The sequence below is a fragment of the Balearica regulorum genome, chromosome 2 (assembly GCF_011004875.1).
Source record: "Balearica regulorum gibbericeps isolate bBalReg1 chromosome 2, bBalReg1.pri, whole genome shotgun sequence".
Taxonomy (NCBI): domain Eukaryota; kingdom Metazoa; phylum Chordata; class Aves; order Gruiformes; family Gruidae; genus Balearica; species Balearica regulorum.
Window position 1 is genome coordinate 104,860,105 of NC_046185.1, and position 16,046 is coordinate 104,876,150.

Below are 16,046 nucleotides of genomic sequence, written 5' to 3' on the forward strand. Positions count from 1 at the left end.
GGGTTGGATGCACAAAGTAAAACATTTCAAAGATATTTGGTACTTGTTACATGGTATGTGTTGCTGCAATGGAATTGTTGATCTGGAATTAACTTGCAGAGAAAATATGGCATGGATTAGAGCTTCAAATACTGGAATTTTAGCCACATTTTTAGAATGCAAAGTAAGTGAGGAGACCAGAAAAATGGTTAGCATGTATAGTGCTACTTTTCAGCTACTCAGAGTTTTATTACAGAATCACAGAATGATTGAGGTGGGAAGAGACCTTTTCAGATCATCTAATCCACCCTTCTGCTCAGCGCAGGGCCACCTAGAGCCCAGGACTGTGTCCAGTCATGTGCTGAGTATCTTCAAGGGTGGAAGATATAGTCAGCCTCTCTGGTAAGCTGTGCCAGTGTTTGACCAGTCTCACAGTAAAAGTGTTTTCTTGTGTTCAGATGGAATTTGAGGTTCCTCATTTGTGCCCATGGCCTCTTGTCCTATCAGCAGACTCTGCTGAGACAAGCCTGGCTTCTGCTTTTCTACTCCTTCCCTTCAGGCACCCATACACATTGATGCAATCCTCCCAAGCCTTCTCCGGATGGAACAGTCCCAGCTCTCTCAGCCTTCCTTCATGTGTGAGAAGTTCCAGCCACTTCGTCACACCAACACCTGTCACCTCCTTCCATGTCCATGTATGCAGTCTCTCCAGGCACCACGATCTTATGTATGCCCACTGTCTTTCAATGTGCCCTAACTGGCTCCTCCTCCACCAAGGAGGAGTGCATCTTCCCTGCTACAGACCTCTCTTCTGGTCTCAGGCACCTGGGATTTCTGAAGCCCAGTCTTGCCTGTAAGGGCTGAGGTGAAGAAAGCCTTGAGTACCTTGGCCTTGTCTATGTCCTGTGTCACCACCCCCCTGCTGCATTTAGCAGAGGGGCAACATTTTCCGTAGTCTTCCCTTTGCTCTTTATGTACTTGTAGAAACTGTTTTGGCTGCCCTTCGCATCCCTTGCCAGATTATGAATGTGTCCCTGGAAAACTGGCGTCTATCAATAATAATGTAGTTAAAAGTGTATTGCAGTATGCAGTAAAACTTTATCAAAGATCGGCAGCAGCCGCTGCACAAGTGTTTACTAAGAATAAATGTTCTTGCTATGGTCTGGTATGAAACATCTACTCTGCTGTTAAAAATGAGAGCACCACGGGATGACACAGTTGCTGCATGCATGCTGCTAATGCCTTTATCTTCATCTAGATCAGTTCAAGTCTGATGTAAAACAGTGCTGTACAAAGGAAACTCAGGTGAACTAGTCAATTTGGGGAAATTTATTATGGCATTGAGAACAAGTACTGAATAATTAATTCATTTCCAGAGTTTGTTCCAGTGATGTTAACTCAGTCTGCTTATTAATGTGCGTATTTTTTATTTTATTTACTTGTTGTGTACAAGTGTGAGTGTGCTTCTTCTAACTGCATAACAGAAAATGAATATGAGATGTAATGAATCATGAGTTTGACCATCAAAGCAAGAAGGGTCACAGTAATGGTGACATTTTGTACTTTAAGCAGTGCTTCTGTATTACACATGACCTTGATGCAATAATGATAATGTGAAAAGTTCAAAGAGAATTTCTGAGTCTCTGGGCCTTGCTTACACCCATGTGGTTTGCCCCTGAAGTTTTTTAAACACTTGCCAAGAGAAACTTCTCTCTGTGAACATGATGGATGCATACTACTGGATTGCAATCAGGCCCTTGCATATTTCTGAGCATGCTTCACCCTGGCTAAAAATCATTCTAAGAATAATGAAATGCATTCTGGTTATGTGTATCGCTGTTGAGGAGATACCTTGTGCACTGTTCCTTAGGTCAGTGAGAGCAGCTCTCCTCTGACTAGACGGGCATTCCTAGAGTGCAATCTTTCTTACCCTACAACACGTGTTTAAAATACATCAGCTGACTCATCCTGAAAATGCTTATTTCTCTCCATGAGCAATATAGGAACCATAGATGGCTAATTCAGCTGCAGACCTCTATGAGTTGATTACCTAAACAGTAGGCAGGTTAACCCAAGGTCAGGTTCAGCTGTGCTACTAGAAAGCATTTGATGATTAAAAAGAGAAGGTCATTTCAGACTTGCAAAATGGCAACTGTTGTGAAAGGAAAGTAACGACAAAATAGTGGAGTAACATACTTTGGTATTGTTACAGTCAAGAGTGCGTTAGCTGTTTTGGCATCACAACTAATTAACGTGGGAGACTTGTAACTTGGCTCCCCATTGTGTGCCACAACTTGCCTGCCCTGTTACTACAGCTACAAACTTCTGTTGATGCCATCAGCACTGCCTCGCTCTTCCATCTCACAGAGAAGGGCTGAAAAGGCCATGCTTGAGCTTGCTGGTGATGGTGTCCCCATTACATCACATACGGATGGAATAGCCTTTGTAATGCTAGCTTTTGTAATAAGCATTCTGTTATATGGTTTCATTCCTCTGACTCTGCCTGTACAGTTTCTCCTGTTGCAACCATCTAAAGCTAGAAAGCCAATATTTCATAATTGATGCATTTCATGATATTGATTAGATATCATAATTTCACTGGCTTTAACTGAAGAGCTAAACATGGGTGAGATTGTGATTGGGGTGTTTAGACAGTCACAAATCTATATACTCTGTTAATACCATGGTGGTTATTATAAAATAATGAGAGCAGATCTTGTACTACACAGATGAAGTAGGTATCTGTTACTGTGATACCGTGTTTTAAAGACATTATGAATTGCTAGCTGGGTTGAGATAACACTGGAAGAGAGTTTGTATAGCTAATTGAATTCCTTTTTTTACAGTGTGTCATAAGCACGGGAGGTCTACATTGGGCATCAGAATTCAAAGAGAAAGCTGTGCAACCATGGTAGTTGTTTCATTTGGAGAGGAAAAAAAAACAACTAAAAAAAAAAAAGACTTGGAGAACTTAATTTGTCACTTGCAATGAGGGATTCCACAGTAGTATGTGCTGTGCCACGCAGCCACAGATACACTAGCAATGCTACCACACAAGCTTATGTTACAGTTTGGAGGTAAGATAGGTATTTTACTTTTAGTTCAATACTCTGCAATTTTCAAATTCATTTAATTGGACACAGGAAAAGAGCTGCTGTGGTAATAAAACATTTCTATACACACTAGTGTGCACCCAATTGAAAAGGTAGCACTCACACATGCCAGATACACAGGGCATATCCCTTATTTTACTGTAATACCACGTTAGTTAACTCATGCAAGACAAAATAATGGAGCACACAGAATTGGATTGTCATCAGAGGAGTTCACTGTGCTGAAGAGGAGATCAAAATCTTATTTCTGTTTTTAAAGAACAGGTTTTTCTAAATTGCCATAAAACCCACATAGCCAAAGTTTTTTGTAATTTTTTAAGTGCTGTGTAAGAAAGGTTCGTTTCTACTGGTGAGTAGATGTTCAAGTCAAGGCTACTGCAACTGATGGAAAAAAAACCCCAAAAATAAGCTGGAAATGATGGTGGGGAGCAACATGATAGTAGAAATTGTGGAAAGATTCCAAGAATATGGAAAAAGAGATATCCAGCTATTTTCATATTCTTAAAATGACTGTAACGAACCCTATGAGCAACTCTCTAAACTTTTCCAGCTGTGCCCATAGTCTTCACTATGCTGCAACAAAGCACACAGAAACAAAAAGAGGAGCGGTTAAGGGACATGGCATATTAAGTAAATTATACTTTTACACAGTGCCTTATGTTAACCATAAGCTGAAGAAATAATCAGCAATTCCAAATAGCATTTTTCTTTTGAGGAGTTAAAAAAAAAAACCCCAACAAACCACCCTGGAAAATTCAGTTATAAAAGTTCTGTAAATGCCAGCTCATGGTTTTGTGGTGGTATCCCATGCCTTTAGGAAAATCAATTTTCAATCAAATGACATTCATGAAAACAGGGAATCTAAACCTACTGGTTTTCCATTGCACAGAGAAGGCCACATCTGATAATTTTTTTAATACATTATTCTATCCAGCACTATAGTTACTTGACCGGACACTGACACTTTCCATGCTGAGAACTGCACAGGGTGCTACTGTTGGTAAAACCTGTTCAGCACAGCACTGGAATTAAGGATTCATGTTGTCTTAGACCATACTAGAAGCATTCAGACATCAAAGACACGTCCTCTCCATATTGCTTGGGAGAGTTAAAAACCTAAGTTACTTTGTCTTCATGACTGTTCTGACCTTACTTAGCTAAACTGAGTTAAAAATACAATGGCTTTATTTTTTCTAGTTTTGAAATGTGTATTTGCATTTCTCACATCTTCTTCTTTGACTCATCTGGCTCTTGAGTGAACTCTTAAAGCTGTAGTTCTGGGACACAGTAAGTCCAGCATTGTGAGTCTGAGCAGTGCTTAAGAAAATGCTACAGCCACAAACTGCCGATCCAGAGTTTACATTGCCACTTCAAATCTGTTAAAAAAGCAAACTGCACGACCTGCCAGATTTAACACATGCACAGAGAATGTGTTTATGACAGCATTTGTTTTCCAGCATAAAACCCAGATAGGTGGCTCACTGGATCTCGTGTTCTGGCCAAGTTGGGAGCATGTAGTCACATGCCTACTTCTGACGTGGATGAAGTTAGCACTCAGATGAGCTGAGTAGTGCACACAGCCATTGCTAATGACAATATGACCACAGCCTCACCAGCAACAGCTCAGTGTCTGGAAGGAAAGAATTGCTGCATGTATTCACGTGTACTTTGCTATGCCAGAGGAACTGAACATCTGCTGGTGGTTGGCGGCTGATAGCTGCTTCTGACTAAGAAGGTCAGCACTTGCATGGGTACTCAGAAGCTGCTCTTAGTGCCCTGACCAGGAGGGACCAGAGTGTTGCTAACTCAGAGGAAAATGAACTGCTGCTGGTGGGTGCATTTTAGAAAGCAACAAGCCAGAGGCATCTTTTTAACCTTTTTGCACAGTTGTAGCTAGACAACATGTATAAATTACATACCAAATCAAACAGTTTGATCCTGCATCTTTGATTCCCATTTGTACTTGAATTCCAAACTTAAAAGTATTAACTCTCAGACTTTGGATTCTTCACTAAAATAAATTGCTAAATTCTCTACAATGGCCAAGTGTGCTCTTCCTGAAGAGGCTGATACAGGGCACTGTGAGATAAATACGTTTATACACATGTATGTATCTGTGTGTGTATATATGTGCATGTAAATATATCTTTATATATGTTTACTGATGTTACTCCTGCTGCTGCAGTTCAAAAATTGATTAAAAAGTAAATTTATACACCAAATACTAACCCATCTGCTCATTCCACTGTCAGCAAACAGAGCGGAATTGTAGATCACTGAGTTGAAGGGGAAGCTTTAATTTGAAACCTGCCACACTAGCACTGGTGAGAAGGCTTTGTAAAAACCCTCCTGTTCTGGTGTGTATCCTAACCTGCTCATTAAACTATTTAACCCGCTAGGATTATTCAGAAGTGCTTTAGAAGAATGCTAGCTTAGAAGGAGAATCAGAAATGAAAAAACAGACCGAAAACCTTGCATATATTGCAGCTGATGCTGAGATCCAAGCACAAAGAAGTAACCTGAGAAACCTTGTCAAATACAAGACAAAGCATTTGCCAAAACACAAGGGTAGCTCTTTACAGCAAGAATCTATAGGATTATTAAGTACTGTCAGACTTACAGAACCATCAACACCCTTTGGCTCAGGTTATTCTCCTTACTGGACTTTTCCCAACAAAGCAGAAACATGCTTTGAAGAAAGCAAATCAAAGAATACTTTGGGGGAAGAATAAATTTCTGTTTTAAGAATGGACTGAGATCTGATTAACAGGTATCTGTTAATAAAGCAAATTGGAAAGCAATTTATAGGTTCATAGACATGTTATATATACCTATATATAATAATCAGAACTGTGCTCTTATATATATGTTGAAGAGCACAGTTCTGATTATCTAATGAAAAAATTAAAGGCTAACAACCTTTCTTTATAGAACAGATGATAAGGCTGCTGCTTTATTTCATGAGTTCCTGCATCCTCAGGAAAGGCTATGCTTCATTTTTTTATTCTCCTTTATGTCCTAGGAACTGCAAGGAAAACCCCCACACCTTTACAAGAGCTTTTACTTTTTTAAACAGTCTACTGTTGCCCTTTGGGTAAGTGTCCTTCAAAATGCCTAGAATGAATATGTTTTTGACCATAACTTTGTTCATCTTGAAGAATGCAGAAGCAGGGGGCGGTCAGTGCATAGGATTTTGTAGTAGTGATATGGTAAAACTAGATGTACTTAAAATACATGGATCTATTTCTAAATAACAGTAGCCAATGGTTTGAGAATAATGGACTAACGTAAGGGTTTGTTTTTTTATCCCCCCCCCCCCCCCCCCCCCAAGCAGCACTGGAGAGTCCAATTAGAAGATAAAGAAGTTATTGATCATAAAAGCTGTTGCTATGTCATCCTTGCAGAAGTCTATTTTATTGTTCATAATTTAAATAAATAAAACTTATATCAGTGTATTTAAATATATTCTAATGGCTTTAATGTATATATTGGGAAAAAGGCTGTCTCAAATGGGAAATATTAGTTATATGTCATTTTGAAAGCAATGCTAAATTAATTCTAACGGTTCATAAGATCTGACAATTACTTAATAAGCCAAAAATTTCCATGCATTGCAACTGAAAGTATTTACTTAATCATAGAACCATAGAACAGCCCAGGTTGGAAGGGACTGCAGAGGATCATCTGGTCCAACCTTGTGGTGCTTTAGCACCACATCGTCACATCTTGAAAACCTGCAGTTGTGGCGACTCCACCAGGTCCCTGGGGAGGTTGTTCCAGTGATTGATTGTTCTCACTGTAAACAATTCCTTTCTTAAATAGAGAGGAAATGTGCATTCTTTTTTTCATTCAGCAGTGTATGTACAAAGGCCATTAAAATTAAGAAAGTTTTTGAACAATTGATGTTTCCTCAATTTTCAAAGTAATTCCTTTTGCTTTAAATGCCACTTTTGGCATACACAATCAGCCTCAAATAATGCAAATGTTGCTAGCATTGAATTTATACAGAATTGATCAGCTTCAAATGTAATAACTGAAACCTTCAGCTTCATGGTATTCATTAGCAAAAGTTGATGTGCTACTTAATGCTAAAAGTGTATCCTTTTTAGTGGAGTGTGATAACTTGAGACAAACCAACCTGCTAAGGCTTGGAAACATTTTTCTCAAAGAGAATTTTTTCTTTTTTTTACGCTCAGAATCTCTGGCTTATGCGATGGGCTTGTAGCCCAGAGAGGAGTGGGAAAAGAGCAAAAAACAAGCAGTGCACGAGCATTTACAATGGAAGGCAGACTGCCTTAGAAGTGCCAGGTGCAGCCACTGGTAGGAGGTGAAGTTGCTACCTGCAGTTGCTACCTTCAGTTGCACTCAACATGCAACAGCTGGAGCTACTGCTGTTACTGTATAAACGCACCAGTTCAGAACACATGCAGGAAGTCACAGTTAAGTCCAGCACAACCCTGGCAGATAAACCTTCCCCCCGCCCCCCCAGTACTGTTTTTTGTTTGTTTTGGGATTCATTTGACTAGAGGGTCATCTTACAGTCCAGACTTCACTTATGAAATATTTAGGCCACAATCTCACAAAGCACTCACGTATTTATATTTGCTCATGTAAATGTTCCCAGGGTTTCCTAGAAATAGCAGTGGTGTTGGAAAGTTTTGAAATATACTTTGTCATGCGTGAAAGGAAGACTTGGAAAAGTGTCATAAAACTCAGTAAGGGTGTATAAGTAACACTTTACCTTTCAATCAAGATACATACATGCAAATCTCCAAGTTAAGACACTGGGTGAAGTAGCATAAAACTGGAGCATAAAAGAACAGGGCGATATCGTGCCCTCTTACAGCAGCCTCCCACAGAACCGACTATTACCTTCTCTGAAATTCAGAGATCCCAGCTCCTGCTGGACTCAGTCCTGAGCAGAAAGTGTAAACCAGAAATCCCTTGCTCTTATTTGCTCTGGTATCTGCCCCTGTGGTTAATCCACTCCTAGCAGGTGTACAAACAGGCACTGCTGGCATCTCCGCTTTGCTGCCACCCTGTCGAGAAGAGCCAACCTCAATGAACTGAAACAGAACTGAAGCATCTCTCCGGAGCAAATTCTTGACATTAACTCTGGTTTTCAGCAGACAAGAAAATAAGGTTTTGTAAATATTTCAGCTGAGTCCTGGTATAAAAGCAACAAACAGGCTTGTGCTGCTTTGAAGTGCCCTTGTGCTGTCCATTCCTTGCTAAGCAAACCCAGATTTCCACACAGATGGTGACAGAACATCATTAACACTTACATGGAAAACTCATCTGAAACCTGTATCAAATTTGTCCCCATCAGGTTCAAATTTCGTAACGTGCAAGTAAAACTGGGCTTGGTTTCTTCCATCTTTTCTCTTAGCTCATTTGAATTCAAAACTGTAAGTAGTTTCTTTATTCCTTTGAGGTAGTCCGAGGTCTTGAGAAAACCTAGAAAATACTTAAGTACTTTTGTTCATCCAGCAAAAAGAACCTAAGCCCTGTACACTTTGGATGCTGGGCTTATGCTCAAGAATTCAGGATTATAAGAAATCTCATTGGTTCTGTACATATTTAACATAACCACTCAAAATCTTCTATCTTTTCTAGCAAATACTGGACACTCACATATGAATTCAAAAATCTCTGGGCTTTTTTCCAGATTCCTCATACAAATTGAGGTAACTTTTTTGGTATTATCTTTCATTGAAGAAAACATTCACTGCTGTGAAAAAAAAAATCACTATATATAGGTATGCTTTTAAACTCTTAACTCATTTTTCCAGTGTGGCATATACACACACACACATATATATATATTTGTCTATCTATTTTCTTAAGACATTTATAATTCCTTTCATTTTAGTAGGCACCAGACTGCTTCAGCTAAATGCTAAGCAAGCTAACAGGCTACAAGTTGAAGAGATACTTGGTAATAATTGGAAAAAATAAAGAATTCAGTAAACCATCTGAATTGCTTGCTGTTTCTGCTAAGATAATCTAAGCCTTCTCAGTTCAAAAAGCTTTTCAAATGCATTTATTATGCTCTTATGTCCAAGTTTCTAAAGAATCCACAGAAGATATTTCAGAAACGTATTATCAACACATTCAACAGGTTTTTTGTATTCAGACTTTGATGATTATGTGCATGAGTCTTCCTGGAGTTACTTGGCAAGAACACTTCCAGAGATTCTCTGCATTTGTACTCATCTGTCAAAAGTACTCAGAAACTCTATATAGAGTACAATTGCACTTAAAATATAAAAGGGCTCTTCACTCATTAGGAGAGAACAAACAAGAGATATGCTTAGAAAAGCAACTGATGGAGGTTTCAGAGAAACTCTGGCGGCTTGCAAGTATACCCATCTAGGCACTCAGATTGCTTTGGAGGAGGTTGGGCCTTGAAGTTCAGGTACAGATAAGGTAGTAATTCTGTCCCTAACATTTGTGCAGATTTCCAGCTGTAGGTGAGAGAGGACTCTTCCCAATCAAAACTGAGGATGACTGTAACCTTACCCAAGAGGGTCTCATTAAGACATCCACATTCCTCTTCTATAGTTAATCGAGTCTGACATTCATAGCATAAACTTACATGCATGTGACACAGATTTGGTACCCCCCCCCAACCCCCCTTGAAATGTACTTTATTTGGAAACATTAAACTGTGTTAGTCTCAAACACATGTAACTGCAGCTAGTTTTAAGTGTTGATTTCAGAGACAAAGAAAAATATATGCTGTATTGCAGAACTCTGTAAAATTACATGCATTTGTATACATGGACACATGACAAAGTGTTTTATTAAAATAAAAAGCTTTAATACTTTTGCATTTAAAAGATTTAGCAGAAAATACTTGCTACAAACATGCTACAACATACATGTTCAAAAAGTTTTCAGTGCTTTCTTTCAAAGTTCAGCATTTTGGCAAAAATAAGTTTTTCTGTATATACTTCAAGAGTTGGCTATCATAATACTGATATAAAATACTTCATGTAGACTAAGGTCAGGTGCATAAAATACAGTAAGTAATAAAACATACTGTTTGTATAAACATTTAAAGTGTAAATTTCATTAGATAACATGCAAATACTGCAATATTTTAAATGACACTTAAATATAGATACTGAGATTCTTTATAATTTTGCATCCAATGAGAGATTCTGAAATGTACAAAACTATAAAAAGAACATATTTCTTCACTGAAGTCAGGTACTAGTATAGAGCTTGATTGTCATTTTACAAGCACTGAGCCCAATATCCTGCAAATCTTCACTAGTCCAAGTAAAGACGTCTACTGAAATAGGCCCAGGGCTAGTTAGTTTTCTTCATAATAAAATATGAAAGGATATTTACATGAGAATAAACTCTTAAATTTTTGGTAAGGTAAGTAAGTAGCAGCAATTTGTTTCTTCCAAAAATGATGTTTAAAATAGGTGCATGCTTTTCATTGTCACTGATATGCATCTGAATAATATAAAATTAACATTCTTCAATAAACTCACAACACTATTTTTTCGTTGCTGAAATAAACTCTGTAAGACCCCTTCTTGCAAAAATCATAAATCCGTAATGTCAGAACCTTCCAGAGTATTTTTATGTTTCCAAGATCAATGGAAAACAATCTAATTGTGCTGATGCTGTGCATCTCACTAGTAATGAATAAAAGACTCATCGTATTAGTTCATCAAATCTTCTACAATTTTTGTTTTCTGGTTCAGTGATCAACAATTCTGAATGTCCTTCACAATATAAAACACTGCAATACTCATGCATATTTTCTAAGCAGTTATATATAATATATTAATCCTGACACGGTGAATAAAAGGCTTATGAACATGGAGTGCAGAACAGGCACCACTTTAACAGAAGGAGAAGAAATGCTAAATGAAACTTGTACTTGAGATGCAATTAGAGCTGACAGCGGTACGTGTGATGCTAATGTTGGACTGTCTGAATTTATCAGTGATTCTATCTTTTCTGCTTCTTTATTGCAGGCTTCAATCTAAGAAACAACAAAAAAAAATTATTATTTCTTTTCTTGCCATGTAAAATGCCAACGCAAAAATGATGCTAGATAGCAAAATTCAGGAAAGAAAATCTGAGTTATCCTCATCAGCATGTAAGATTTATATAATTTTGGGGAGTATTTGTTAGAAAACATATTGGAGCACTTTTATCATAGACTTTGGTACTATGAAAGCTACGGTAGAAGCCCTGAGTAGTAGCAAAAGGGGGGGAAGGAAGGTACATGTGAGTTATCGTGGGTGATGTTTTGAATGTTGATACCAAAAAGCTCACAGTAAATGAAGTACCTCTAAAATTGAGGACTTCCTTCCTGATTGACCAAGATACTGCCTTGAAGTCTGTAACAGTGGAAGAATCAGGATTTTCTACTTATTGGGCTTTTCCTTCCAAATCAGGGAAAACTGATTTCTTTTATGGGGAGGGTAGAGAAGAATGCAAGTAATAGGAAAACCTGAGAAAATGCAGGTTTCCATTCCCCCACTGACATGATGATAATTATGAATTTATGTTAGAAAATCCATTTTTTCCACCCTACCTTCTACTGCAACCCAGGAATCAATTTAGTACTAAGTCTCTTTAACAGGTTTGGAAGCTGCCTTGGATGAAGTTTAACTTTACAAACTTCATATCTGGATGCCCAAAGCTTTGAAAGTTGAGGAAGTTCTAGCTCAGCAATGGGTGTCACCAGTGAGATACGCAGCTCCCCCCTGGTTTCAGATGGCCTCTCTGATTTCAGAGAGTCCTTCTCTCCCCAGGAGTCTGGCAGCACCTGCTACAGATGGAGTCAGAGCCGACCGGATTGGCAAGGCTCAAGACCTTGTTTCCTCAGTCCTGGTAACATAATGGGCTATTTCTGCTAAAGAAGGAGACCTAAGCTGGAGCTAAGCTGAACATAACAGGGTTGCTCCAGTAGCACTGGCAAGCAAAACATACAATATATCTGCCTGAGAAACAACTACTCTATTAGATACTGCAGCTTGCAAAGTTTATGGCAGTGATTCTGTACCCTCACGCTATACCATAACTCCGTAACTTTAGCACCTCCCTGAAGCAATACTGAACATGCAAAATTAGACTGTAGAAATAAAATGGAAATGGAAAGCAGCCATCAATACAAAATAAAGAACAAGGAAGTGAACCTGCCTAAATTCTGTTTGTATTGTAAAAGGTAAGAGAGAGATTGTGGGCAGGTTTTCTCTCCCCTTCCTTTTCAAAGCTAAATCCTTCATTTTACACTAGTACACATCAACATGTCAGATAACAGAATGAACCAGTCTGTGCACCTGATCTCCAAAGGGACTTCGTTATAAAGTGCTGTCAGCAGGGCCAGGCAAGACTATTAGAAACAACTATAAAATGGCAAGGAATTATGTTCCTTTTAATAGGAAGAAGATACCCTCACTGGTCTTGCACAGGTTAACAAGCAGAAAGTAAAAATGAAGGAACAGCTCCCAGACAACAATAATGCAATACATAGCCAAAGCCTTGATTCTATTGCTCTGAACTGCTCCTAAGAAAATACTGGAAGAACTTTGAGTGGCATTTGTTGGTTTACCTTTACAGTTTAGTACTGTGAGCATTAGATTCTTGTTTGCTAGCATGAACTAGCTATGACACAGCAAGCTGGGCAGCTTATTGGAATGTTATTTCCCTTTTAAGGTAATAGGATTTTGGGATCTCCCAGCACTTTTCACCATAAGGTGCAAAAGAATATGAAAAATGAGGATAGTCTCAGAATTGTGTCAACAGATCCTCTTTGGTATGAACTACTGCTTAACATCAAGACATGCACAGTGTATTAATATGGTAGCAATATGTATGATGTGCTTCAGCCTAATTTCAGCTAATTCAGCCCTTACGGCAGCCTTCCAGTACCTAAAGGGGCCTACAAGAAAGCTGGAGATGGACTGTTTACAAAGGCATGTAGTGATAGGATGAGGGGTAATGGCTTTAAACTGAAAGAGGGTAGATTTACATATTAGGATGAAATTTTTTACTGTTAAGAGTGGTGAGACACTGGAACAGGCTGCCCAGAGAGGCTGTGGAAGCCCCATCCCTGGAAGTGTTCAAGGCCAGGTTGGATGAGGCTTTGGGCAACCTGGTCTAGTGGAGGGTGTCCCTGCCCATGGCAGGGGGGGGTTGGAACTAGATGAGCTTAAGGTCCCTTCCCACCCAAACCATTCTATGATTCTATGACTCTAGTATCACATATACTTCAGTCTACTTTTAACCATTACACAGGAGACAAAGGAGTACCATTTCATACACAGGTATGCATTTAATATACAATTAATAATAAGTTAAGAGGTCATTCACTAATTTATTTATTTTCATCAGTTTATATTTTCTATTATTTTAGCCATAGAAAGTTAAGGGTTCTGCATTTATTAATTTAAAACCAAACATCATACCACTCTATCCTTGGCATTCCTCAAAAGCTGGATGAAGAAAGCAGGATTCTCAAGACATGTTTTAGCATCCCTAATACTAGCTATTCAGATTTCAGTCACTCGAGAAATCCGCATGTACTAAGTACACAGGAAAATGCACAATTTTAAAACTGCTATATTGAAAATAGTAAAGTGTAAACATACAAAAATGAAGTAAATCCATACTGGGTAAAAAAAATAACATAAGTTTACCTGCAATGGTTTGGGGTTCTGATCCACAGGAATGATGAGAACCACAATTTCAGATTCTATGCTTAAGTATCCAAACACATCACACTGTGGCACTGAGACATGCAGGCGGATTTTTTCAAGTATGTCAAGTACTGTTATAGGCTTTTTATTTGTTACCTGGAAGAAAATAAAGAACTTCATGGATGATGTAGCATTATGCAAAATTACATTTTTCCTCTTCAGTTTTAATAACTTTATGTCATGCCAGAAAATTTGTTTCAGCCATTAAACTACTCAATTCTAATGTCTAGCAAAAAAAAAACCCCAAAACCAAACCCCCAAAAACCATTAAGAAGTGAAAGGAAGAAGGCGAAAAAATGTTTTACTTCTTAAATTTAACCATGGTTTTGATATATGTTGTTCTCCACCTTCGTGGTTAGGGTCTATATGTATCATGTACCTCAAAATAATGTGAACGGTTATCTGTTACAGCAGCTTGTACTCCCATGCTGCGAAGCAAGGAGCAGAGCAGCCCTATGAGCTGGCACCCCTTTACCATCACAGAACTTGCTCCAAGAGCCACCAGAAATGAAGAGCTATAGCTTAGTGAGGACAGATACATGTCTGTATACATGGGAACACGTGACATTTCAAGATCACTATATAATTCCCATGTGAATATATTTTTCTCTTAAAATTCTTATCTCTGTTCTGCTGTCTGACAAACAATAATTTGATTGTAGATGCTCAGTCTATTTAAGGACTGCTACACCGTACACGTTATCCACTTTTTTTGCAGGACATTTCTGGATGTGTTAAACAGTATAGACACCAACACAAATACTTCACTTGTGACTTTGGTCATTCTGTTGTGTTCTGTTTTCTAGCTTTAGCTGCAAGAGATCCATCCTTCTTATCCTACTGTAGCTTTGTTTTCTTTTAAGACCACTGGCACAGCACCTTAACAAAAGGAAATCTGGGAAATCCAAGTAGACTACATGAATCAAATTTGCAAGCTGTCACACAATACTTCCGTTGCCACATCTTTGAGGGATTTCCTCGTCATAGCCCCATTAAAATGCAGTCAGACATGCTGACTGATCAGCAAACCCTGTTCAAACAGTCTTAAAACAGAGAAGAACATGGATACTTTAAGGATGACTGATAGTGTCAAACTCAGATTTTAATGTCTGGGATTAGAAATCTAGTAGATAAGATTAGAATCTTAGCAGATCTCTAGTGTTTCTTTGCTGACTTTTGTTTCCTACTATCTTTACAAAAAAGGCGAGAGGGGTGGGGGGAGAAAAAAAAAGTCAGATTTATAGAACTCTGCAGTAATTGAATTGTTTTTTTCTCATATGAACCACCTGTCTGAACTAAATTAGGCATACATTACTACTCCTTGCCCTCTTGAGTTGGTTAAAGTGTATGCTAGCATTTCTAGCAATGATTCCATCTATCTGAGACTTACCCATATCCACTACAACGGATGTCTACACTATATGGATACGTACACTGTCAAAAGCAAGAGCTGCACAACAATCCTATAGTTTTATTGATGAATTCAGAGGAGATGAGTGTTACTAATTTCATGTAGATGACAAAATTATCAAATCTACTCAAATACACAGTTGGGCATCTTCTATTGTATTATTAGGAGATATTAGCTGGCCTCTGACTCACACTGGAGTAACAAAGGTTATTAGCTTCTAACTCTCTATGCTCAGGCTAGTGTCACACCACGCACAGTCTCCAGGTGGCTGTGGCCAGTTAGAGATCATCTCTGGGGTCTTATTGGATGACCCCTGATTGAAATTTCCAAAGGAGAGAGCTTCAAACTTCTTGTGACAATGTGTTCCCACCACCCCTGCTCTTTATTTCCTGTAACCCCACTCAAGTGATAACCACCAGTGGCGGTGGTAATGGATGTGTCTGGTTGTGATGGCTACACCCAGCTCAAAGTGGATTTGGAGACAGATAATGACAAGGGCTAATTTGAGCAATGTGCCCACCTAACCACAGTGCTGGTCAATGTCCGACTCAAGCCAAATTTGGAAGAAACTCACATCTGTGGTTGGTATGCAAATATGAGTCAATCATCTTACTCCCATAAGCAGTGAGCAGCCCAAGAGCCCATTGAGCTCTTCAGCACGCCAGGATCTCCCCTTGAGCAGGGATGCCTCTCAAGGTTACTCCTTGAGGTTGAGAGAATCCTTATCACGTCAGATGCTCACTAAGTGAATTGGGAATAAGCGCACTGAAACTTTGAAAATCTTAGCTAAAAGTGATATAAGGGATTGAT

The 16,046-nt window shown here is 38.7% G+C and overlaps 1 protein-coding gene across 2 annotated transcripts in view; it reads right to left on the minus strand.

The window, feature by feature from the left end:
* Nucleotides 1–9,893: 9,893 nt before the first annotated feature.
* The window catches only part of RECK (reversion inducing cysteine rich protein with kazal motifs), an 89,313-nt gene continuing 83,160 nt past the window's right edge, over nt 9,894–16,046 (minus strand). For both annotated transcript variants that reach the window (XM_075745237.1, XM_075745238.1), the window contains 2 exons: nt 13,766–13,921; nt 9,894–11,100 (listed from right to left, as the gene is read on the minus strand). In XM_075745237.1, the coding sequence (XP_075601352.1) occupies nt 10,885–11,100; nt 13,766–13,921 (372 nt within the window). In that variant the 3' untranslated portion in view covers nt 9,894–10,884. The remainder of the gene's footprint in view (nt 11,101–13,765; nt 13,922–16,046) is intronic.